General features: G+C 45.4%; 1 protein-coding gene across 10 annotated transcripts in view; it reads right to left on the bottom strand.

Moving 5' to 3' along the window:
* Window positions 1-27,168, bottom strand: part of myt1lb (myelin transcription factor 1-like, b) — a 180,203-nt gene that overhangs the window by 84,177 nt on the left and 68,858 nt on the right. For 9 of the 10 annotated variants that reach the window (XM_070979298.1, XM_070979294.1, XM_070979299.1 and 6 more), the window contains exons 3-4: window positions 13,039-13,084; window positions 8,473-8,506 (exon numbers count right to left, since the gene is read on the bottom strand). In XM_070979298.1, the coding sequence (XP_070835399.1) occupies window positions 8,473-8,506; window positions 13,039-13,084 (80 nt within the window). The remainder of the gene's footprint in view (window positions 1-8,472; window positions 8,507-13,038; window positions 13,085-27,168) is intronic. The other variant, XM_070979297.1, reaches the window with a different exon arrangement.

Genomic DNA, 27,168 nt, shown 5'->3' on the forward strand with positions numbered 1-27,168 from the left:
ATGAGCAAAGCCACGACAGAAAAACTGAAAAACTCAATCGCAAAGTGGGTTGCTGCCAGGGCCGCCGTGAGGGGGGTGCAAACAAGGCGACCGCCTCGGGCCTCGTGCTATGGAGGCCTCGCGCCAGGAGAGGGAAAAAAAAATAAATTAAATTAAAATTAAATTTTAAAATATTCTCTGATACCCCCCAACCTCCAAAGAAGAAATAAAAAGAGAAAGAGCAGTCCATAATTAAGTGAGTTGCAACCTTTGACCTCTTGCCCACTTTTCCACGTTTGCGATGTTACGTTTCAGACGTTACTTGCGAGTGAGTCAGCAAGCCGAAAAAAAATGACGAGAGAATGAGACAGAGGGAGAAAGTTTGCATTGGGGAATGAGAAGAGGAAAAAAAGGAAGAGGGAAGAAGCTTTGAGGGCCTCCATGCAAGGTTCATTTGTCAAATTTTTAAAACGTGATAAATCGAGTGATGCTGCAGAGACTACGGTTAGCGTTAGTGATGAAGCTAGCACTAGCCCTCGTGCAGGAGCTAACGTCGTCGTTGCTAGCAGCAGCACACTCATGTCTGTCGTTGCGAACATTGTGGACTTGGAGGAGCACGTCGATGCGGAGGGAACGGACGAGAAGGGGGATGATTTTAGCTCGGAGGTGGACGACGAGGGGACCACTGACACTAACGTTTCCAGCAGCAGCACCGTCGGTAACGTTACCCCACTGCCACCCCCACTGCCACCAGGACGACAGGTGATGATGGGCAGCAGCAGCAAGGATGCAGAAACCGCATCCAGGAGATGAGTACACAACAGGTGATGAAGCTAACGTTAGGCAGGCAGGCTCCACATTGATGATGTTAGATGATCCAGGAAATTGGCATAACGGGATGGACTCGAAAATGATAGATGCTATTATTAAAAGAGGTCCTCAAAGGGTAAAAACAGGATTCACTTACCCAAGGGATCATGAAAACAGGCACTTCAATGAAGCATTGTTCATAAGGAAACTACCAAATGGTGAAAAGATGGAGAGAAAATGGCTTGTTTATTCGGAAAAGGCAGATTCAGTGTTTTGTTTTTGTTCCAAGCTGGACTACAAGGACATCATTGCAGAGTTTGCTGGAAGGGAAGCAAGGAGAAACGTGATGGTCTGACTCTATATGGTGAGTAACATATTTTATTAATGGGTATCTGCATTTCAAGGTTTGAAGTTCTGAATGATATATCATGAATCTGATATTTTCTTTGCAGATCCCGGGACACCCCTCCCCTGCTGCTGATGATGTCCAGTGATCAAACCAAGCTTCCACAGTGCCCCTACTCCAACATCAGCTCCTATTAGACCAGCTTTCAGTGACCACACCCAGCTCTCCTAGTGACCAGCTGCTAACCAGCCTGAGTCTGACCTTTGCCTTCTGAAGTCCTTCGCTCCTCTGTGGTGAGACTGTGTGTCTGTCTGTGTGAGTGTGTGAGACATGGACTGTATGAGCTGAGCAGCACTGATGCTGAACTCAGTTGTGTTAATATTTCTCTCCTACTGTTTTTCAGTGCTCTGCTACCAGTCCAACATCAGCCTGCTCTCAACATCAGTGAGTCCAACTCTCCTAGTGCCCAGCTGCTAACCACCCTGAGTCTGACCTTCTTATTATTACCTTGTATTGCTTATTTTTTAGTATTTTGTTTCATTTTGTTATTTTTGTTGTTTTTCATTTATGTAATTCTGGAATTAGTGAAAGTGAAAGATGGCGCCTGTGTGTATGGCTGGCCGTCTGCTGCTCCTGCAATGTTTAGTGTTTTTATTGTTTTTAACCATCGGCACTAAACAAATTGAGTCTCTGTTGGTGTGTGATCGCCAGTCCCTTTTGTTTCTCCGGCAGAATATCAGAGATGTAGGTACTTTTAATCACGGTGGTCAGAATACCTTGCCCTCACTCTTGGCGGGGATTCCGCCTCACCTATACCGGGCCTGGCCCTACCTTCTCGGCGGAAGCGTCTCCGGCGCCGCGGCAGGCGCGGCGGTCGGGTAGTGAGGCTGAAACTCCGGCTGGCATGCCCTTCGTCCATTTCCCGGACAGGACATGGATTATTCCCTCCTTTTGCGGTGCCCCGGCGTTTCCTGGATCCCATCGATGCCTGTCTGGTACCTGTCACCGGCTCATCTGAGGGATTCCGGCCCTGCCGCCTCTGCCCTCTTCGGCTCTCTCAGTGCGGGGTAAACCACCGGCTCCTGAGGACACTGCCCTGGGCTCCCCGAACCACCGGACCACAGGCCCCAGCTCCCACCAGGATTGGCTTGGTGAACGCTAGATCCCTGGCGAACAAAACTTTCATCATGAGGGATTTCTTCAGCTCCCATGGCCTGGATTTCCTCTGTGTGACAGAGACTTGGATCGGTGCCGGTGAGTGCAGCGCTTTGGTGGAACTTCTACCTGCCGGCTGTTCCTACTTTAACACCCCGCGGACGTCGGGTCGTGGTGGAGGAACGGCAACGGTTTACAAAAACAACTTTAAATGTAAGCAGCGCATCGCCTCATCCTCTTTTTCCAGCTTTGAGGTGACTTTATTTGAGGTGGGTCGCTCCGACCCGATGCTGTGCGCCATTATCTATCGCCCCCCCAAATATAATAGTGACTTTGTAAATGACTTCTCTGGTCTTCTGGCTGAATTTATGCCTAAGTATGACCGTGTTCTCCTTCGCGGGGATTTTAATATTCACGTGTGTTGCCCCAATAAGCCTTTGGTGAAGGACTTTTTAAGCCTTATTGACTCTTTTAATTTGGTGCAGTGTGTATCTGCTCCCACGCATGAACATGGACACACATTAGACCTTGTCCTCTCTCATGGGTTATCTGTGTCTAACTTGGAGATCTGTGACGACGTGATTTCTGATCATATGCCTGTCCTGTTTGAAGTTGCTCTCTCCTACGCTCAGGTTGAATCTAGCGCTCCGGCTCAGAGACGTCGGATTTTTAACTCTTGTACTGCTGGTCAGTTAACTGTGTCTTTTGATCAGCTCTGTGTCTATCCTGCCTCTGTTAACACAGAGGAGCTCAGCTCCTGGTTTCACTCCTCCTGCCGAACCATACTGGACTATGTGGCTCCATTAAAAACTGTGCAGCCCAAAGCTAAATCTGAGCCCTGGTTTAACGGAAGAACTCGTGCAGCTAGACGGGAGTGCCGCAAAGCTGAGCGCAGGTGGAAGACGGACAAGCTGCAGGTTTCCTTCCAAATCCTAAAGGACTGCTGGCGCTGCTACCAGAGCACTGTTAAAGATTCCAAAAGAAAATACTTGTCAAACCTCATTGAGTCTAATCGTCACAACCCGCGTGTGTTATTTAAAATCATTGACACTGTTCTTAATGCCCCACAGCCTGTCAGCTTGGAGGCATCTCCTGAAATGTGCAATAGCTTCCTGCACTTTTTTATTGATAAGGTTGCTACTGCTAGGGCTGTCATCTCAACTCCTACATCTGATTCCTCTGACCCTGTCCCATTTTCTGTAGCTCTTGATGAGTTTGAGCCTGTGTCTCTGTCGTTTTTAGAAGATCTGGTATTAAGCCGTCAGGTTCTCCCTGTGACACTCTCTCTCCTCGTCTTTTTAAAGAGGTTTTTCCTAGTATAGGGAAAACGGTCTGTCTTCAGGAGTTGTTCCCCTGAGTTTTAAACATGCAGTGGTGCAGCCCCTACTTAAGAAACCTGGCCTTGATCGCAGCGTGTTGGCCAACTTTAGGCACATTTCCAAGTTGCCTTTTATTTCTAAAATCTTGGAGAAAGTTGTCCATGCTCAGTTAAAGTCTTTCCTGGATAAGCATGGTGTCCTGGAGGTCTTTCAGTCTGGATTTAAGACTCAGCACAGCACTGAGTCAGCCTTATTGAGAGTTTTTAAAGATATCTTCCTGGCTACTGACTCTGGTGACCATGTAATCCTGGTTTTGTTGGACCTAACTGCAGCCTTTGACACTGTGGACCACAGCACCCTAGTGGCTCGGTTACGTCACCTAGTGGGCATCTGTGGTACTGCACTGGAGTGGTTCAAATCTTATCTGGCCGACAGGAGTATGAGCGTAAGCCTTGGAAATTCGGAATCCAGCTCTGCTCCACTACTGTATGGGGTTCCACAGGGGTCGATTTTAGGCCCCCTGCTTTTCTCTCTATATTTACTGCCCCTGGGCTCCATCCTGAGAAAACATGGCATCTCTTTTCATTGCTATGCTGACAACAGTCAGATTTATGTGCCGCTGAAAAAGAAAAATGCCCCTCACACCACTTCTGTCATGTCTTGAAGACATCAAAGCCTTGAACTTTCTAAATTTCAATGAGAAAAAAACTGAAGTGATATTGTTTGGCCCCAGTGGCCCTTGTGATCCCCCTCCTGTTGACTTGGGCCCTTTGGCAAGCTATGTAAAGCCAACAGTCTCAAACTTGGGTTTTAAGATGGACAGTGATTTTAAATTGGATCGGCAAATTAGTGCTGTAGTGAAGTCCAGCTTTTTCCACATTAGGCAGCTGGCAAAAGTGAAGCCTTTCCTTGCACAACAGCACTTTGAAACAGTAATCCATGCCTTTATTACATCTCGGCTGGATTACTGTAATGCACTTTATTTTGGAGTCAGCCAGTCTTCCCTCGCACGCCTCCAGCTGGTGCAAAACGCAGCAGCCCGCCTGTTAACTGGAGTGCGTAAGAGGGAGCACATAACTCCCATCCTGGCCTCCCTCCACTGGCTGCCTGTGCACTTTAGAGTCCATTTTAAGATTCTTTTATTCGTTTTTTAATCTTTAAATGGTCTCGCCCCGCCTTACCTCTCTGAGCTCCTTCACCTCTACGCTCCTGCTCGGTGCCTCAGGTCAGCTGATCTACTGTACCTGGAGGTACCGAGATCAAAACGGAAGCTCAGAGGGGACAGAGCTTTCTCTGTGGTGGCTCCAAAATTATGGAATGAGCTACCACCAGTCATTAGGCAAGCCCCTTGACTGTCCATTTTTAAAACTCGTCTTAAAACCCACTTTTATTCCTTGGCTTTCAACTCCACATGAGACTCTACTCTTGTTTTAGTGTCTTATGGTTTGTTTTTACTTGTTGTTTTATTGCTTTTAATTGTTTTAAAAAAAAATAAAGCAATTATTTTAGTGTTTATTCCTCTTTTATTTTATTTATCTTATTCCACTATTATTGTTTTGTCTATAAATTGTACAGCACTTTGTTTCAACTCTGGTTGTTTTTAAAGTGCTATATAAATAAAGTTGAAGTTGAAGTTGAATTTAAGAATAGTCCTCCTTATAAAAAAACTAATGGGGATCCATGATAAAATTAAACTAAACAACCAGTCTGAGTCTGACCTTCTCCTTCTGAAATCCTTCACTATTATTAGGCGTTAACGCAAATCAATTTTAACGGCGTCATTTTTTTTAATTGCGCGATTAACGTTCTTTGTGACCTAGTGAACTTGGTTCAAACTAGTTTGAAATATTTTTTTATAAGCTGTGGCCACTGCTGGTAACGTTACAAAAACTACAGGATCCGATTGTAAACCGGAAACAAAACAATAGGCACGCCCCACGCATGTTTTGGTCTTGCCTGCTTGCTAGCTGTGAAAGTGTAGGCGGATGTCAAGCGCGAAACGCCGAAATGGATGCAAACAAGATTCTGAATAGAAAGTTTAGTTTCAAAAAGTTGCCAGATGGGTCGGCTGACAGGACCAAAATTTGGACAGAGGCATATGGATACCGCAACTAAAAACAAGCTTACTGCAGCCATAGCCAAGTAATGTTCATTCCTTCTGGAGAGAAATAAGAGGCTGGGTTGATAAGCCTCTGGTGAATAAAGAGAAGAGCATTATAGTCTGACTGCTCGTATGTTCAGAGGAAACTTAAGAAACGAAAGTTTAAGCCATGGTTTAACTGCACTATAGGCTGAATCCTGGTTTACAATGATGTGCACTTTGTAACTTTATCTTGTATCACCCTGTTTTGATCCCTTAGAAAGGGTTGTTGAAGTGGCTTTTTTGTAACCAAGCATTTATTTTTTGTCATCTGTTTATTGACAGTGTTAAAATGTGTGAGATTTGATTCATTCAAATGTGAATGACTGGCATTTAGAATAGATAAAAATGTGTGATTAATTTGCGATTAATCGCGATTCAACTATGACATTTATGCGATTAATCGCGATTAAATATTTTAATCGATTGACAGCACTAATACACACACACAGACACACACATATATAATATTCCACATATATAATATGTGTGTCTGTATAGGTAGACAGAAGACCTTATCTTACCTGCAACCATTTACACATTATTAGGGTGGAAACAACTTGCAAAGACAAGTAGAGGACACTGAAATACCCACCTTTGAATTACAATGGGTTACAGGCGTGGCAATGAAAAGTTACAAAAAAACAAAACAAAACAAAAAAAACAAACAAACATATATGTAAAATTTATTCTATCCTCTGTGTACATAAACTTAAATGTCAGAACTGGACCTATTGTAGACAAGCAGGCTGAGTGGCTAATATTAATGAACTCCAGTTCGATCCTTTGGCCTGCACTCCTTATCTTCCCCAAAGACTGCAATCTAAAAAGCCCAACTTCAAATTTGTTACTGTACCATTTTTTTCAAAGTTGAGTGAACAAATATTTTGGAAAATGCTGAGCTAACTCTATTCTAATTTCAAATTTACAAATATGTTGTGCAATTCACTGATAGCTTTAGCTTGAGAAAACTTCAAAAAATGATTAGAGCATCTTCTGAAGTAACTAAGGCCACTGTGCATGGGTAGACATTGGCATTGGCAGTGTATATCATGACATATGTAAGCTGCACAGCACTTACAAACAGAATAAATTACCCCCCCCCCCCAGGCCGTTTTCAAGTTCACGAATGTTCAAAAAATCAACAATTACCTGAGGGTAGCGGTTTTGCTTGGTCTGAATTTACACACATTTTACTTGTGTAGTAGAGATGCTGCTGTCAAAACATGTAAAATGGAGGCATCCGAACCTTAAACAGAGTTACAAAATCACTTGAATATTGTGTGATGAACTGTAGCTTTTTACGGTGCTGGTGGTGACCGACTGATTTTTTTTCCACTGCTTGCCTCTGAAATTCTTCAGCACTGACTCAACTCAACCTGGCTGCCGCTGATATCAGCTCCCATACACACTTGCTGCCTTTGACTCTTCCAGTACATGCCTTGTACTATGAAGAATACCGGAGAGACCAATTAGGGGATTCAGGGCTGGCCAAATTCGCTCATGTAACTGAGTCAGACAGTACATCCAATGGCCTATTGCTGCTGCCATGCCAAGATTAGCAAGACTGACCCTAGTGTTGATAAATATTTTACATACTGATTTAAATATTCCAAATTTTATAACAAAGTATAGATTGCTTTACTTCAAGTCAATAACAGATCATCGTGGATAGGTCAGGTCAGGTCTGGATATATAAAGGCAACACAACATTAGAACATGTAGCCTGTAGGAGTTTAGTGTGAGTGCTCTGCAGGTGTGCCAGACTGCAGTGTAACTGGGCAGCAACAGTGAATAGTATATTTTTTCCACAACTGTACCTAAAGTGTGTTAATGAAGAATAACATAAATAATAGTAATAATGCTAAGTATTAAAATGTTGTTGTTTTTTTTTAATCACACAAATAATTAAGAAGCAACTGCATGGACATTACATAACAAACTAGGTAGGCTACAGAGGTTAAGTGAACCCCCCACCCCACAAGTTGTCAAATGGTCAGTAAATGGTCTAAAGTGGCATCTCAGAGGTACAGCCCTGTAACTATATCTTCTATCAAGTGTTGTTTTATTGACAACATGTAAACTCAGATAACTGCTGTCTTTTAACATGCATTATAATGAACTTAAAGCTTACACTCACACTTTTCCAGTAAAAAATACAAAAGCTTTTAAACAATGCACAAGGAAGAAACTCTTCAAGTGACAGAGAAAAACTTCAAATTTGAAATAAAGTTGCGCTGTACCTTCCAGAAACCCCACTTATCTAATATTTAATATGAGGAAATATTATTAACTAGAGGGAAGAATAATTTGAACCTTGTTGTTTCTGTTCTGCTGTTATCACCTTTTGTGACATTGAAAACGTCCAAAGGGAGGGAAGGAGGCAGAGAGAGGAATTCATGCTAGGAAGGAAGAACGAGGACAGAGAACTATCTATAACTATCTGTTCATGACTGAAGAAACAGAACTAACAGTCGAGCTAACAGCTAACAGTAGAGGACAGTAAGCTGACAGTTGATCCAGATAGTGTTTGATGACCTGTACCTTGACGCTAAGACAATAGTAGACCAATTGTGTGTCTAACTGTATGTGTGTAGGTGAGCATGAGTACGTGTTTGCAATTCTCTGGCTATTTCCGCCTATCTGTACATTTGTGTTTGTGTTGCTTTTGTGCGTGTGTGTGCTTGTGTACCAATGCAGCGTACTTTTTCAATATCACTGACCTGAAAAGCTTGGTTAATGCTGGATCCACAGGCACTGAGAGAGAGAGAGAGAGAGAGAGAGAGAGAGAGAGAGAGAGAGAGAGAGAGAGAGAGAGAGATTATGAAACCGAACTAACTTGAGCATGATAAATCCACAGGCTCTTTCTATAATGCAGAAAGGGAAATAAAAAGAAAGACAAGAAAGGGCTGAATCTTTTATCATTGTGTCACTGTTTTTTTTACCCTGAAATAAATGATCACTGAAGCTTAAGGTCAATAAAATAATTTTGGTCTCATATTCATAATAATTCATATTTATATTTCTTGGATATATGACCATTTTGGGGCTGCACGGTGGCGCAGCAGGTAGTGCGCGTTCCTCACAGCAACAAAGTTGCCAGTTCAATTCCCAGGTTGGGTCTTTCTGTGTGAAGTTTGCATGTTCTTCCCGTGCATGTGTGGGCTCTCTCCAGGCACTCCGGCTTCCTCCCACAGACCAAAAACATGCTCATTAGGTTAATTGGTGACTGTAAAATTGCCCCTAGGTGTGGTTGTTTGTTTGTGCCCTGTGATCGACTGGGGACCGGTCCAGGGTGTACCTGCCTCTCGCCCGTTGACGGCTGGGATAGGCTCCAGCACCCCCCGCAACCCCGAAAGGGATATGCGGTATAGAAAATGGATGGATGACCATTTTGCATATGGCAATTTGCACTTCTGGTTAGACGCTAAACTGCATTTCGTTGTCTTTGATGATGACAATAAAGTTGAATCTATTCTAATTAATCTAATCTAATACATTAATTATTTTTTAAAAATTCTGTGCCTCATGTTTATCATCTATTGCTTCTAAAAACTATGAAATCCATCCTGGACTACTCATTTTTAAAAAATTGCAATTTCTCAAACGTGTGTTACCTAAAATGGACTGCATTTATATTGTGCTTTTCTGGTCCGCTGACCACTCAAGGAGCTTTACAACACATGCCACACTCACCCATTCACACACTGATGGCACAGTCATCAGGAACAATACACTATCTTTTGAGGCATGTCCAGCCTTGTGGCTCTTTGATCACTGTTTGGTTCATCCTACAGGCAGAAACTGAAAACTGCTAAGCCTGTAGTTGTAACGGGTAGGTTTAGGACCCAATAGCAGTACCCCTAGTACGCAGAAATTGCTTTCACTGACTTTGATCTCAGGTGTGGCAGAGACAGATAAGCCATAGTACAGATCAGTGTCCCATTCGGAACTATTGTCTCTCAAAATACAACATCAGAGTTCAACCTGTGGTCAACCGGTCATGGTTTGTGGGCATACTCTACCCACAGAAGCTGCCATGACCATGAAGAGGGGTTCTTGGAAACCATGCAATGGAGGGCTGACTCCATTGAAACTGGAGCAGGAACAGTTTCTTGAGGGAAGCTTGATCAGAGTTATTAAGTGAGCCATCTTACTAAACGGGTCCACCACTGTCAAGATGGTTGTGTTTCCTTGGGACGGTGGGAGGTGCAAGAGTGGAGTTCCTGGTCTGTGGCTGAGCGCTGGGACCGGACGGCTCCCACCCCTAAGTCAGACACATCCACCTCTACGATGAACTGTCGCTCAGGGTCAGGCAGCTGGAGCATGGGGACAGATGTGAACAGGGACTTGAGAGTCTGAAAGGCCTCCTCTTCTGCTGTAGACTACCGGAAAGGCATCTTGTTTCAGCTGCTTGTGTGTTGGGAACTGGCCAGGAGAGGACGGTGATGATGGCTGAGACCTTGGCTGGGTCCATCTGGATGCTGTTTTCTGCCACAATGTACCCTAGGAAGGAGACAGAAGGGGTGTGGAACTCACGCTTCTCAGCCTTAATGAAGAGCAAGTTCTCCAGGAGACGCTGCAGGATGGTCTAGATTTCCCCGGCTAGTGGTGAGCCCTGCCTTTTGCTGGGCATTGGGAGATGAAATGGCTGACCTGGCTTGACAACACCTCTGTCGCTCCTCGGGTGTCAATCTGGTGCGTCTGAGCTGCATCGGTTTGAGCTGCAGTGGTGTAGCTTGATCAGGTACACAGGAAACTCTGGCTGGGTCCCAACAATGGTTAGGTGCTGGGTCTGTGCAACTAATGCAGCTAGCCTCTGCTCTTGAGCTGCTGCTGCTTGTCTGGCCGCAGCCGCTGTAGACGCCATCAGAGCCTCATGTTGCTGAAGGACACCTTCGATCCTCTCAAAGTGATTCTATGGCGAGGTGGAGCATGCTGTAACCAGAAGGTTTAGGGCCCAATTGCAGTACCACTAGTACACAGAAGTTGCTTTCACTGACTTCGACCTCAGACGACGTATAAGGCATAGTACAGATTAATGTCCAATTCAGAACTATTGTCTCTCAAAGGGCAAGTTCTAAGTAATCCAAGGGCCGGTCATCTTCATCCAAGGTGTCAGGCAGGGGCGCAACGATGATTCCCTGGCGGTCCAGGCAGGTCCGGTAACGCTGGAGAGTCTTGCATGATGTAGATAACAACCTGGCATCGAGTGAGTGTGGGGGAGCAGCTTAATTACCGGACTGATGGAATGAATCCCAGGTGTGTGATCAGGTAGAATGGGCAGGTAGGTGTGGCTGGCAAGGGAAGAGTGAGAGTGGAAAAGTACTGGCTAAGCAGGTGAGCAGATGATAAGGAAATGGCAGCAGGTAAGTGGCTGAATACATTGTGACTGTTGTTAAAAAACGAAATGATGGACCACTGATGCAAAGATGGAACTAAAGGCTTGCTTTGACTGCACTGATTAGAGTGTTTTAAGGCTGCTGCAACAGATCTGAAAGAACTCACTGACACTGTGACATCTTACAATAGTTCAGTCAGGACCTCTTTAGTATATTTATTAATACAGCATACATTACATTTGGCAGTATGGCTCTGTTCTGGGACCTCCCTGCCCTTTTACATGCTTGTGTGAAAAGCCTGACACAAAGAAAGCACCTCTCTGCTCTTTCATGTGCCTACATGGAACGGCTATAAGCAAGGAGAGCAGTAGCAAAGACCTTCAAGGGAACAGTACAGAGCGGGCATCAATAACAGAAATGACATTGATAAACTCAGACATTGCATAAAGGTGGAGCTGGGATGGAGGTGGGTTTCAAACAACTTGTAGAGGAAGCAGCAAAGGGTGAGCAGGCTATGACAGCTTAAATAGAGCATGCTGTTTGAGATGTGCCAATAAAGAGCAAGGCAGAGAATCTCTTGAGCTGTCAGCTAACGTGGGCTGGTTTGAGATCAGCTGAGCCATCAGCCTTGAGCTTGACCTCTGTGGCCTGCCTGAACGTGTGGTATGCTTCATTGTTTGTGAGGGCTTGTGTGTACCAACTAAAACCTTCGGCACATACAACAATAAACCATGGTTCTTGACTAAACTCAGCCAACTTTACCAGGCTAAGGAGGAGGTCTAAAGAAGTGTGGACAGAGAAAGTCCTGTATGACCAAGCTAGAAATACATTGACAAATGACATTAAAGTAGCAAAGATGTGCTACATTAAAACGTGGAGGAGACCTTTTCAGCTAACAACCCTTCGTCAGTGTGGCAGAAACTGCAGGACAATACCAACCACAGGAGACCATCCCCCCACATATCTGAGAACCATCAACTCAATACATTCTATTGTTAGCTTGGACATCAAAAAACCATTCACACCCCTGCAACACTCAACACCACCAATACTCAGGATCTGTGAGGTGAGGCTGGGGAAAGTCCAGCACCCGGACCACCAGCACTGGAGCTCACCAGGGATGTGACACAACAGTCATCAGGCTCATTCGAGAAAATGACGAGTCTGCATACAGATGGGAGGTGGAATAGCTGCTCCTCTGGTGCAGTCATGCTCAAAACAGTGGAGATGACAATGTATTTCAGGAGAAGCCCCTCAACACTATCACCATCCTCATCAACAGTCTTTCTACTGTGAAAACCTTCAGGGTCTTATAATCCACTATCTCCTAGGACCTAAGGTGGACTTCAAACGTTCAGTGTGATTTTTGCACTGTTTAACTTATTGTTCAGTCTTTTGTATGTCTTTTTCACTGTGCAGGTACACTGAGTGCAGTGTTTAAACCCAAGTCAGATTCCTTTTACATGCACACATACTTGACCGGAAAAGCCAGTTCTGATTGTGATTCTGATTTAGATTTGTCACTTAACACTGTTGCTACCAATTGACCAGGTTGTCATGCTTGCATGTGGCAACTCTCTGCACAGGAGTGAGCATTGTCTGTGGCACACATGCCTTGCCACTCTGTGTCTTACATAAAATGTGTTCTGTGTTTTACTCAACGTCTAACATGTAGCTGCTGGTTAAAGCGTTAATCATAACAATACACAGGTCATTTCTACAAAATGTGCGCATGCACAGAATGCATGTCAGGTGTATGCACAATTGGATACAAAACCTCCATAAATGTGGACTTAACTCAACTGCAACAGTCTGGGATTTGTGCAGTAGTGTGTGTACAGTATATGTGCATGCTTGTGTCTGTGCATGTGTGTGTGTCTGTTGGGGAAGTGAAGGTCCCCCTGATTGACAGTGCTCCTGTGTGTATGAGTGTATACATGTAGATACCTTTGGAACGTGTGCGATGGCGCTTATCGTCTGCATCCACCTCCATCTGCAGAGAAGGCATAAACAAGCTGTTAAACACATAACAGACTGCATGGGGAAAAATTTTTAATTTGGATACATGATCACATTCAGAGTACACTGAAGGAAATAACTCAAAACCAATACAAATTATGCAGAGTATTATTTGACCAAAATAATTGCACAGATTACGCAATTAGTTTGATCACCCATGCAAATTCCAAAAAATTTTGGAAATGTTCTAGTTCGCACCTCTGTGCGCTCAGACCAATGGCATTGTTTTCCAGTTTTTTAATCTTAGCGTGATTAGACAATTCATCGAATTGATCACGTCCATCAGCGGATGGATCGGTCAATCGGTCGGATGTGGACAAGAAAAGGGTGAAAGATTTGGGACCCGACTGTCTGGATTTAAACATTTCGCAGCAGACTACTCATACTAGTACTCGGACTATACACACAGTGTACGAAAAAAAAAAAAGATACTCATAGTGCGCATGTGTCAGGACTCTGGAGACTACAAGATCGACATGGCTAGCAACATTTCATTAAGGGAATTACTGTTCAGTCGTCGAGTGATGAGTGAGTGTGTTATTAAATGGTGAGTTGTGTTATGTTGTGCTCTCCAAATGTTGAAGTAAATAGTTGTATTGATTGCATATTGCTAGCCAAATAGTGTATATACTGAACATGTTCTGTTAAGATTTGATTAATTACAGTTTTGATGATAGTATAATTTGATTTGATTTTATTATTGCTGTGGCATCCATGGTGCCTATAAATTATAGACTGTGGTAACAGTGATTTCATAGGCAAACTAGTACTTTGTATCTGTTGATGCCACGGTGGAAGTGTTATATTGTGGAACCTAATTTATTGTATTTGAGACATTTAACTTGATACAGCTATACAAAAATACTGTAGAGTATGCACAATTCTTGTCTGGTGTTGCCATCTAGTGATTGAACAGGAAAACCAAATTAAACAATACAATGTAACACTGTAGTTAGCTATCTGACTTTTATTTATTATTATTTTCCCGGGTCATCTTAGCCAATGGGTCATCTTAGCCATCATCGCAACAAGTGCCCCCCCTGAGAAATTTGTCAGGAGCCGCCACTGCTTTAAAGGTATAGGTCTACCCTGTTATTTCTCAACGTCACTAAATTTGAGATGATGGGGGCCATGGCCCTGTTTGCATTCTCTTTTGATGAAGCATGATTTATTAACACCACACTTATTGTAGTGGAGAGCTCCTCTGCCCTAATGGTGTGTTTCCTTATAAATCCCCATAAATGTTTTAATGGGAGAAAAATAACTTGATGAAATGCAGGATTATACTTTGTAAATATGTTAGGATCTGGACTATTTAGTGTTTACTTCCTGTTTTATTTTGGTAGCCATCCCTCATGTGTCTAAGTTGACTTTACTTCCTGTATTTTTCCCCACGCTTATGATTGTTTGATTGTGTTTACCAGTGTCTGGTTAGTTCTCCTCTCAGTCTATTTAAGTCAGTGTGTTGCCCTTTGTCTTTGTGGCATCATCCCTTATATGTGGCTATCCTTGTTCCTTGTGATTCTAGTAAGTAATTCCTAGTCTAGTACCTGGTATCTGTGGTTTTTGATCTGTGTCCTGTTTCCCTGTAGCTTTCTTGTTTTTGGAGTTTTGAACATAGTTGGGTTTTGTTTGCCCTTATTTTTGTTAAATAAGTCATTTGGGCTGTTTCCTCTCAGCATTTTTGTAAAGTCTCTTATTAGTGTGTCAGAGACAGAACGATATGGAGTGTTTTGGGGAGGGTGACCTAAACTATCTATGCATAAATATATATATTTTACATGAAGCACAACTGTGGTTTCCATGACAATGGAAAAAAAAGAAAGGCCAAAGGAAAATAACAACTTATCAAACCAGTTCACTCTCCCTTTTCAGGCACTGATTCAGACAGAGAGACTGAGCAGAGAGTAATGTGAGTGTGTGTGTGTGAGTGTATAACCTTTAATGTCTCTGAAGTAGTCATGTGAGCAAAGTGGTGACCTCTCACTGAGCATCTCTCATCAGTCTCATCATTGTTTTATCAAAGGCTCAGTGGAACAAAATGAGCAAGTGACACTGTCCATTCAATATGTACAATCCACTTCAAAGTGCTACAAAAATCATGATCCACACACCTACACAGTTTCTCTTACGGCATACAGACTTGTTTATGCCAAATAAAGGGGGTGCACACATCATTGAAGCCTGCCCTGAATGTGTGTCTTCCTTTATGCAGTAGCTGACTCTCTGTGTCATGTAATGGGAATTCTTATTATTCATCTTCTCTTACTCAGTCGTAAGTATTCACTGTCTTAAAGCCAAATGAATAACTATGTTGTATGAATTGTGTTTGTGTTTGTGTGTGTGTGTGTGTGTGTGTGTGTGTCATAATCTGCATGACATGACACCATGTATGTTATTATCTACTGATTAAATGAACCTTTTGTCCTAATTGTACAATACATTGTCATGCCTATTGTGCTGACATTGTTCTGATGGTAGAACAAAGTCATCCTGTTTACAAGATAATGTATATAATCTAACAACTTCCCCTGCTCTGGGCTCTTGACATCTCACACTCAAGGCAGCAAGGAAGGAGTCTGTCTGCAGGCGTCAGAATCTCAAACTCTCAGAAAGAAAACGAATGACTTTGTGGTTTTTAGTACAAAATTGCCAGAACATGCAACAACATGGGAAAATGTCTCAGCTTTAATGAAGGTTAGCCTGCTTATTGAGGATTAGGAAGAGGCCCATTCCTTCTCTGTCTGCGTCTCAATTAGACCCTGGATCAATGGCTTTACGGGCCCAGATGAATAACCACAGTCACACTGATTCAAGTTCCAAAAGTTTAAGTTGGCTAGTTCAGCAAACACATAATGATGCACACTCCAGAGAAGACATATTCACCTATTTATACACAACCAGCAATTTATATAATTTCAAGAACAATTTAAATTAAATGCACTTTAACATTTATTAGGTTTCTGTCCAGTCTGCATATCCAGATTTTGGATTATCTGGAATGCTTTGTCAAAAAGCTGAAAACAGGGCTGTCTTTATTAGGTCATTGTGAAGATACGCTAGATCTGTCTGCTCCTAGTGTTCTCTGTTCCCCTTTTCCCTAGTGTTAGGTTCTGTCTGTCTGTTCCCCTGTCTGTCTCAGCTGGGTGTTGCCCTGCAGCCAGCAGCCCCTGTCTCTCCGGCAGTGCACCTGGAGCGCATGAGCCTGATTAGGGCTCCAATATTTAAGGAGTTATCCAGAACCCAGCCCAGTGAGTACTTCCAGTCTTTGCTTAGTTGCGAGTCTTTCCTTGCCTTAACTGTGCTTTGTCTGTTCGCAGTGCCCATCAGCCACGTTCAGCCTTTGCACAGCCTGAGCCTCCCACGTGGGGAAATTGTTTGTTCCACTCGTCTAGTGTGCCTTTTGTTTCTCTCTCCACTCATTGAGTGCGCTTTTTAATTGTTGTTCCCACTCCTTATAAATGTGCCTTTTGTTTGTTCTCTCCTCTCCTTATGAGTGTGTTTTTTTGTTATCTTTCTCTCTCATCTCTCATCATCAACTGCTTATCCGGGGTCGGGTTGCGGGGGCAACTTCAGCAGGGAACCCCAAACTTCCCTTTCCCAGGCCACATTAACCAGCTCTGACTGGGGGATACTGAAGCGTTCCCAGGCCAGTGTGGAGATATAATCTCTCCACCTAGTCTTGGGTCTTCCCCGTGGTCTCCTCCCAGCTGGACGTGCCTGGAACACCTCCCTGGGGAGGCACCCAGGAGGCATCCTAACCAGATGCCCGAATCACCTTAACTGGCTCCTTTCAATGCAGCAGCTCTACTCCAAGTCCCTCACGGATGACTGAGCTTCTCACCCTATCTCTAAGGGAGACGGCAGCCACCCTCCTGAGGAAACCCATTTCGGCCACTTGTACCCACGATCTAGTTCTTTCGGTCATGATCCAGCCCTCATGACCATAGGTGAGAGTCGGAACGAAGATTGACCGGTAGATTGAGAGCTTTGCCTTCTGGCTCAGCTCTCTTTTCATCACAACGGTGTGGTAGAGCGACTGCAATACTGCCACCGCTGCTCCGATTCTCCGACCAATCTCACGTTACATTGTCCCCACACTTGTGAACAAGACCCTGAGGTACTTGAACTTCTTCACTTGGGGCAAGGACTCATTCCCTACCCGGAGTAGGCAATCCATCGGTTTCCTGCTGAGAACTATGGCCTCAGATTTAGAGGTGCTGATCCTCATCCCAGCCGCTTAAGACTCTGCTGCGAACCAATCCATTGAGTGCCGGAGGTCACAGACCGATGATGCCAAAACGACCACATCATCTGCAAAAAGCAGTGATGAGACCCTCAGTACACTGAAATGCAGACCCTCCTCCCCCCGACTACACCTTGATATTCTGTCCCTGAATATCACGAACAGGATTGGTGACAAGGCACAGCCCTGATGGAGGCCAACCCCCACCGGAAACAAGTCCGACGTACCTGAACACAGCTTCTGCTTTGCACATAAAGATTGGATGGCCCTGAATAGTGACCCCCTCACCCCATATGTATTGAATCCGTATTGTTCCTCTTCAATCTGAGGTTCGACTATTGGCCGAGCCCTCCTTTCCAACACCTTGGAGTAGACTTTATCAGGGAGGCTGAGTAGTGTGATACCCCTATAATTGGCACACACTCTCTGGTCCCCTTTTTTAAACAAGGGGACCACCATCCCAATTTGCCACTCCCTAGGCACTGTCCCAGAGTTCCAAGCAATGTTGAAGAGATGTGTCATCCAAGACAGCCCCTAAACACCCAGAGCCTTCAGCATTTCTGGGCGGATCTCATCAATCCCCGGGGCTTTGCCACTGCGGAGTTGTACTACCTCAATGACTTCCACCAGCGTAATTGATGATGATCCCCCATCAGCTTCCAGCTCTGCCTCTACAATAGAATGCGTATCGGTCTGATGCAGGAGTTCCTCAAAGTGCTCCTTCCACCACCTGACTACCTCCTCTGTAGAGGTCAACAGTGTCCCATCCTTACTGTACACAGTTTGGATGGTTCCCCGTTTCCCCCTCCTGAGGTTCCGGACAGTTTTCCAGAAACACTTTGGTGCCGAACGAAAGTCCTTCTCCATGGCTGCTCCGAACTCCTCCCACACCCGCTGCTTTGCCTCCCCTATGGTGGAAGCTGCTGCCTGTCGGGCCTGTCGGTACTTTGTAACTGCCTCTGGAGTCCTCTGAGATAACATATCCTGGAAGGACTCCTTCAGTCAGACGGCTTCCCTGACCACCTGTGTCCACCACGGTGTTCAAGGGTTACCGCCCCTTGAGGCACCCAAGACCTTTAGACCACAACTCTCCGCTGCAGCTTCAGCAATGGAAACTTTGAACATCGCCCACTCAGGTTTGATGCCCCCAACCTCCACAGGGATGCCAGAAAAGCTCCGCTGGAGGTGTGAGTTGAAGATCTCTCAGACAGGGGCCTCCTCCAGACGTTCCCAGTTCACCTGCATCACACACTTGGGTTTACCAGGTCTGTCTAAAGTCTTCCCCCACCCTCAGACCCAACTCACCACCAGATGGTGATCAGTTGACAATTCTGCCCCTCTCTTCACCCGAGTGTCCAAAAGATGCAGCCTCAGGTCAGATGATACAATAACGAAATCAATCATCGACCTTCGTCCTAGGGTGCTCTGGTACCATGTACACTTATGAGCGCCCTTATGTTCGAACATGGTGTTCATTATGGACAGTCCATGACTAGCACAGAAGTCCAGTAACAAATAACTGCTTGGGTTAAGATCAAGGGGGCCATTCCTCCCAATCACGCCTCTCCAGGTGTCTGCATCGTTGCCCACGTGTGCAATGAAGTCCCCCAGAAGAACTATGGAGTCCCCTACTGGAGCCCCATGCAGGACTCCACTCAGGGTCTCCAAGAAGGCCGAATACTCTGAACTGCTGTTCAGCGCGTATGCACAGACAACAGTCAGAGTTTTCCCCCCCTATAACCCGAAGACGTAGGGAGGCGACCCTCTGGTCCACTGGGGTAAAATCCAATGTAGCAGCACTCAGCCAAGGATTTGTGAGTATCCCCACACCCACCCGGCACCTCACCCTTGGGTGACTCTGGTGAAGAATCCAACCCCTATCCAGGAGAACGGTTCCAGAGCCAAGGCTGTGCGTAGAGGTGAGGCCCACCAGATCCAACTGGTAGTGCTCCATCTTACGCACAAGCTCCGGCTCCTTCCCCCACAGAGAGGTGACGTTCCATGTCCCCAGAGGCCAGTGAAGCTCTGAGGGACTGTTTTCAGTCTACTGACTGGAATATACTTCTGGACGCATGGGTCTGACACTGATATTGATTGGGTAGTTGACCAAGTCACTGATTATATCAACTTCTGCACAGACTTGGTGATGCCTGTTAAAACAGTGAACTGTTTTCCAAATAATAAACCATGGATCACAAGCAACATTAAAAGCCTCTTCAATATGAAAAAGTAAGATTTTAAGACTGGGGATCGGGACAGGTTCAGGACAGTATAACATGACCTGCAAGAGAGCTTGAAACAGGCAAGAAGACAGCAAAAGAGGAAGCTAGAGAGGAAAATAAGGCACAACATTATCAAAGGGCATGAAGGCCATTACTGGCTACAAAGATAAGAGAAGTGAGACATTTTGAGTCAGCCTCTGCCTCCTCATCCTCCTCCCTCTCCTTGTCACATCCACCCAGTGGCTCCCCCACCTCTGCTGCTGTGACCTCCTGCTCTGCTCCACCCAGCGGCACCTCCACCTCTGCTGCTGTGACCCCCTGCCCTCCTCCATCCAGCGGTCCCCCACCTCTGCTGCTATGACCTCATACTCTGCTCCACCCAGTGGCTTGTCTACCTCTGCTGCTGTGACCTCCTGCTCTGCTCCACCAAGCAGCTCCTTCATCTCTGCTGCGGAGACCTCCTGCTCTGCTCCACCTTGCGGCTCCTCCACCTCTGCTGCTGTGACCGCCTGCTCTGCTGCACCCAGTGGCTCCTCCACCTTGGCTGCTGACACCTCTGCTGCTGGGGCACCCCCTTACTTCCACTTCTCTGTGGATGAGGTGCATGCTGAACTGAGGAGGCTGCGTCCTGCTAAGTCAGCAGGTCCTGATGGAATTTCACCCAGGTCTCTCAAAGGGTGTGCATCTGAGTTGGCTGTGCCCCTGCATAACATTTTTAATTGGAGTCTTCAAACTGGGCAGGTTCCTGTCCAGTGGAAAACATCTTGCCTTGTGAGAGTTCCTAAAGTAGGGATGCTGGCAGGGGTTAAGGACTACAGACCAGTGGCCCTCATGTCCACCATTATGAAGACCTTTGAGAGGCTGTTGCGGTTACCTATTGCAGTTCGCCTACCAGGAGAACATGGGGGTGGATGATGCAGTCCTCTACATGGTACCCCAGACTCTTTCATTTTTTAATGGGCCTGGTGAGTATGTGAAGCTAATGTTTTTTTGACTTCTCAAGTGCTTTTAATACCATCCAACCTCTGATTCTGATGGGTAAGCTTGAGAAGATGGGAGTGGATCCTTTTCCTTTTCTTTCTAACTATTTGACAGAGGGACCACAATATGTGAGACCGGGAACGGTGTTATCCTCATTCCTCTTTACCTTGTACACTGCTGACTTTGCCTACAAGTCTGCACCGTGTCACATTCAGAAATATACTGATGATACAGCATTTGTGGCATGTGTGAACGTGGGAATACAGGGTCATCACTGCATTCACTGACTGGAGTAAGAGGAATGGTCTAATATTGAATTCATCAAAGACCAAGGAGATGATTGTGGTCTTCGGCAGGAAGAAACTCCCCCATCTGCCTGTCATAACTGATGGAGTGGTCATTGAGGTTGTTCAGTCTTACAGATATCTAGGAGTGCACCTTGACAGCAAACTGGACTGGTCTGTACACTTGAGTGTGCCGTACAAAAAAGGACAGAACAGTTTCTAAAGAAACTAAAGTCCTTTGACGTATGTAATGAAATGCTGCACTTTTTTTAACAGTCTGTGGTTGCTAGTGTTCTCCTCTGTGGTGCTGCCTGTTCGGGGAACAGGATGACTGTTAGAGACAGTAACAGGCTGGATAAGCTGATCAGTAGGTGTGCCTCTGTGATGGGTGGGAGGGTGGAATCAGTGGAAAGGAGGATGAGGAGTATGGTGCACGCCATCCTCAACAACAAAAGTCATCCTCTTCATGAGACTCTGGAAGATCAGAGCCGCAGTAACAGGCTCCTATCCCTGTGCTGTTCAGGTTCAGGAGATCACTCATTCCTGCTGCCATAAGAAGTAGAAGAAGAAGAAGAAGAAGAAGAAGAAGAAGAAGAAGAAGAAGAAGAAGAAACATACTTTTATTATCACATCACACAGGTTCGTTGCACACTACACGCCATGCTTCCAGTGAAATTATTTTCTCTGTGTTTAAGCCATCCTTGGTCCGTCCTTCCTCCACGGCAGACCAGGGCTGCTAGCCAACAGTGGCGTGTTTCCTCCATGGGGGAGGTGTGTGGTGCCCAGGGACCCAACTCTCTTCGTCATCATTGGTCAGGTGGTGATCTTCTTGCATGTTTTAGTGGGAGTATATTTTATGGAGGATACCCCAGATGAACACGGGGAGAACATGCAAACTCCACACAGAAAGGCCCTTTTTCCTCGAGCAGCAGGCACCGATGGCATGGTGGAGGACATGCCCCCAGCGCCCACAGCGGGAATCCAACCAGGACCTTCTAGCTGTGAGGTGAGAGTGACAGTTCCTGTTAAACTTTAAACTGTGCATCTCATTAATTTATTATCTTATTAACAATTTTATTGGTAATGTGTGTTTTTTTGTTTTTTTTTATATATTTTTACCTGTTTTTATCTGTTCATATGTGCTACTGGACACCCAAATTTCCCCTCATGGGGACGAATAAAGTATCTATCTATCTATCTATCTATCTATCTATCTATCTATCTATCTATCTATCTATCTATCTATCTATCTATGCTCCAGCGGTTTTTCAGGCATTGATCAATGATTCAGTTCAATTCAATATTCCTTTATTGGTCCCACGAAGGGAAATTCCAATTCACAGCAGCATCAATAAAGTGGATAGAGTATTGAACAAGTGCAATGCAAATTCAAAACAAGTATATATACAAAAGAGTGGGATAAAAGAATAACGTCGTCCTAAGAAATTGTAAATAGTATTTACAGATTGTTATGCACTGATTATTGCGCTGATTATTGCAGAGGTTATTGCACTGATTACTTGGAGCAGTTTCTGTTGTACAGTCTGATGGCTGCAGGAAGGAATGACCTGTGATACCGCTCCTTCACACACTTTGGATGTAGCATCCTATCACTGATGGAGCTCCTCAGTGCAGTGAGTGTGTGTTGGAGGGGATGGGAGTCATTGTCTGTCATGGAGGACAGCTTGGCTGTCATCCTCCTCTCCCCCACCTCCTCCACCTGTTCCAGAGGGCATCCCAGGACAGAGCTGGCCTTTCTGATGAGTTTGTCCAGCCTCTTCCTGTCAGCTGCTGTGATGCTGCTCCCCCGGCAGACTACTCCGTAGAATAAGGCAGAGGCCACAACAGAGTCATAGAAGGTGTTCAGGAGTGCCCCCCGAAAGACCTCAGCCTCCTGAGCAGATAGAGTCTGCTCTGTCCTTTGTGTTGAGAGACTTTCTTAATCTTTTTGTGGTCATCGATCTAGATGACATTTTGATTTTCTCTTGCCCTGCCAAAGAGCATGAGGTCCACATCCAGCAGGTGCTCACATGCTGTCACAGTCCTGCATAGCACTCACCTGTGCTGCAGCTCTTCATCCACGCCCCATATCTGCACACCTGGAGGGTATTAAAGCCAAGCTGTCATTCTTCCCAGTTGCCAGATTGTCTTTGCGTCATGCCAGACTCTCCAGCATTCTTCTCCAGACTGATCTCCGGTGTCCGACCTTGCCTGTCCCTGACTACTCCTTCCGTCCAAGCCCTGTGTCTGCGGGTGTGCAGATCTTACCGCCTCAGTGGTTTCAAAGAGCATATTCCTCCTCCAAGAGTAATTTCGACCTCGCCGAAATCTGTCAGTGATTAACTCGTTCGATCTGTTCTCCTCCCACTAATTCCTTCTGAGCCAGCTCTCTGCTTAGTATGGCACAGTGTTGCTCCGGTTGTCCGTTAAAGGTGACCCAGAGAAGGTGAAGGCAGTGGGGCAGTGGCCGGTCCCGGAGACCCAAAAGGAGTTGTAGCAGTCCCTGGGGTTCACCAACTTCTACCAAAGGTTTCTCCAGGACTACAGCAAAGTAGCTGCCCCTTTGACCAAGCTGACTTCTACCAAAGTGAAGTTAATCTGGTCAGACGAGGCAGACAAAGTGTTAATCACATTCAAAAGACTGTTTACCACAGCTCCGGTTCTGGTTCAACCTGACCCCAGTAAGCAGTTCATTGTAGAGGTGGATGCCTCAGATACCGGGGTGGGGGCAGTACTTTCTCAGCGCACTGGAGCTGAAAACTGCTTGCACCCCTGTGCCTTTTTTCTCCTCTCGTCTCTGGGAACTGGGAACTACTGGCTGTTAAACTCACACTGGAGGAGTGGCAACACTGACTGGAGGGGACAGAGCAACCATTCTGGACAGATCATAAGAACCTGGTCTACATCAGTTGCTTCAATTTCACTCTCACCTACAGATTGGGCTCCCAGAACACCAATCCTGACGCCCTCTCATGCCAGTTCTCCCTGTCCGAACTCGAGACCACATCGATACCATCCTGCCTGATGATCGGGTGGTGGCTGCCCTCACCTGGGACATTGAGGGCATGGCCCGGGAAGCCCAACACCAGCATCCGGACACAGGAAGTGTCCCGGAGAGTAAACTGTTTGTCCCTCCATCAGTCGGCTCACAGGTCCGGCCCTGGTCACACACCTCTCGCCTCGCCTGCCACCCCAGTGCCAACTTCACAATCTACCTACTCTGTCGACACTTGTGGTGGCTGTCACTCGAGGCAGACACCCAGGAGTACGTCGCTGCCTGCACCACTTGTGTGCAGAGCAAGGCCTCCCACCAGGCATTGGCTTGTCTCCTCCATCCCCTGCCTGTCCCTGGGTTACCCTGGTCTCACATTGCTGTGAACTTTGTCGCCGGACTTCCCCCTTCCAAGGGTAACACTGTTGTACTCACAATTCTTGACCGCTTCTCTAAAGTGGCACACTTCATTCCTCTCCAAAAACTCCCTGGAGACCTTGGAGCTATTGACATGTCATAAGACTGCATGGCATACCCAGTGACATTGTGTCTGACCGTGGCCCCCAATATATATCTCAGGTGTGGAAGGCTTTTGCTAAAGCCTTGGGGGCCATAGTCAGTTTAACCTCCGGCTATCACCCACAGTCCAGGCCAGACAGAACAAACCAACCAGGATCTAGAGACTGCCCTGTGCTGTTTCATCGCTGAGAGTTCCCTCCTGCTGTGGGTGGAATACTCTCACCACTGCATGAAAAGCAACATTTCCGTCAATTTCCGTCACTGTAAATTGCCGTGGAAGTTCTCTCTCAGCCCTTTGACCATGAGGTGTTTAAATGCAAATGTAAATGCTGCAAAGCTATACAAATGCAAATTGGGATTGTGTGTGTGTGTGTGTGTGTGTGTGTGTGTGTGTGTGTGTGTGTTCTGTGCCTACAGAATACAAAGATTTTTTTTTTTTCATGAGGATTTAAAAGTGTGTTTAAATAATTTTACAGGTTACATACAGGATAAGTGTCCTGACTCTCAAAGGCCTTTAATTTTCCACTTAAATTGCAAAATCAAATTGTGAAAATTAAAGCATCTACAGTTCTTGGACACTGGTCACAATTTTTCGCATTTTGCCACCACAACACCAGATGAACAATGCTTGTGTGATTAGCTTGCAAAAGGGAACACACTAAAGTAACTTTTCTTTTTTATTTTCGATGATGTCACTTTAAAGAAGTTTACATGTTTTATAAAATATTCAGGTTAAAAAATAGAAAATCCATCCATCCATTATCTATACCGCCTATCCCTTTCGGGGTTGCGGGGGGCTGGAGCCTATCCCAGCTACAATGGGCGAGAGGCAGGGTACACCCTGAGCCGGTCGCCAGCCGATTGCAGGGCAACATGCAAGGACAAACAAACATTCACACTCACACTCACACCTACGGACAATTTAGAGTCATCAATTAACGTAATGAGCATGTTTTTGGTCTGTGGGAGGAAGCCGGAGTACCCGGAGAGAACCCACGCATGCACGGGAAGAACATGCAAACTTCACACAGAAAGGCCCCGCCTGACCCGGGGACCGAATCGGCAACCTTCTTGCTGTGAGGCACGCGCACTACCTGCTGCGCCACCGTGCAGCCCAAATAGAAAATCAAAGTACCTAACAAAATCACAACGTTTTTAATTCTACACAACAAAAATGGTCTCGCGAGAAATTCCGAGAGTGCGACCTCGCATATGATTGGACGCCTCCTCTGACGCAATGACGTCGGCAGAAAACGACCTCGGCACGTCTGTGAACGTGAATCGAGCTTGGATTAGAACAGTTACGTTTCGGGTCTTGCTAAACTTTAACTCTGTTCATGCAATGGCCAGACATCGTTTTCAGTTTATCCCCGAAGGCACTCCTCTGCGTCGAGTGGACGGCCTGGCTGCGGAGCGACCATATCCAGAAAGTCCAAACAATTTAGAGAAGAAACTGCTGAGCGCCTTCAGTGGATTGTCTCGGCTGCTACTGATCGTGCAGTTGGCGAGGAGAATGACCGTGATAAAAGCCAGACTGCTCGCTCTGGAGGAGCAGCCTGACCGAACTGCAGCAGGGGAGACGAAGAGACGGGTGCGTAAGTTACGTAAGTAACGTTAGCATTTAGTACTACATTGTGCAGTTTTTAGGGCGCCAAACCTTTTTTATTCTTATTGCACTATGTTCCGAACGTTTGGTAATCGTTCACGTTACATTTAACATTACAATGTATTTTGTATTTTAAAGGAAAAGGTGCGACGTCTGCACAATAGTGACGGAAACGACAGGCAATATGAACCTGAGCAGGGGTAAGTTAATAAAATACACAGAAATACACAGGATACATTCTGCAGAATGTAAGTAAATGTAAACGTTGCATGACCTGTTTGTACTTTTTGTGTTTTACAGACTAAACCCGCCCCACAACGAAACGGTGACGTCATATTTGATGGCGACTTTAACTGGGAGTCCAGACATGGATGGTGTGGACAGCAGTCTTTTTATGTAAGTTTTTTTTTTAAACCCTTTCTGTTGTTTCTTGTTGTTGTTTTTACTGAAACCTGTCTTAATCATTTCAAACGAATATATATATTCTTCCAGTGGCCTGTAAGACATATTATGAGACAGTGCGGAGGAGCTTCAGGTATGCCCAGCGAGCTCTTTCAGTTCAGGCAGCAACTGTGAAGATTTCAGCTCGCAGCAGACAGAGAAGGAAGCGGATGAGAGTTACATGAATGCCGCTTTATTTTCACAACAATGTAAAATGGGCTGAATTTTATTTATTAGCTGCATTGTTTTTGACAAACATGGTCACATATGTTATCATGTGTTATTGTTTCTTAGCAGTACTAATATTATATTAATACCTGTATTTACAGCTGCTGGAAGCATGAAGGAGTGTCCTAGCTCTCCAAACTCTGCCAGACACTGCAAGAGCGGCTGGAGAGCGACCCAAAGTATGTGGTGACACACTGCAAGAGGCTTCGTATCGAGTCCCCTTCAAAGCAACAGGCGCCAACTCAGTATGACCCAGAAGCAGCAAAGAAGCATTTCCAGAGGCATTAGACTCTTTTTCATGCACCATGGATGAGCGACATGGCCCAACCCAGAGACTCTTATCAGTGAACCCCTCTGCACATTTCCTTGCTTTTTTTCCCCAGTAGTCACTGATTTTACTTGGTTGATCCTTGTTAATGTGTGTCACGATTTCATTAAAGACTTTTTTTCAAAATGTTTCTGTCAACTGTGTTCTTTGTGTTCTACTGTGTGGTAGTATAGAAGGTGGATCGCCAAATAAATCAATGAATCATCAATCA

This window comes from Chaetodon trifascialis, chromosome 14 (genome assembly GCF_039877785.1).
Source record: "Chaetodon trifascialis isolate fChaTrf1 chromosome 14, fChaTrf1.hap1, whole genome shotgun sequence".
Classification (NCBI taxonomy): domain Eukaryota; kingdom Metazoa; phylum Chordata; class Actinopteri; order Chaetodontiformes; family Chaetodontidae; genus Chaetodon; species Chaetodon trifascialis.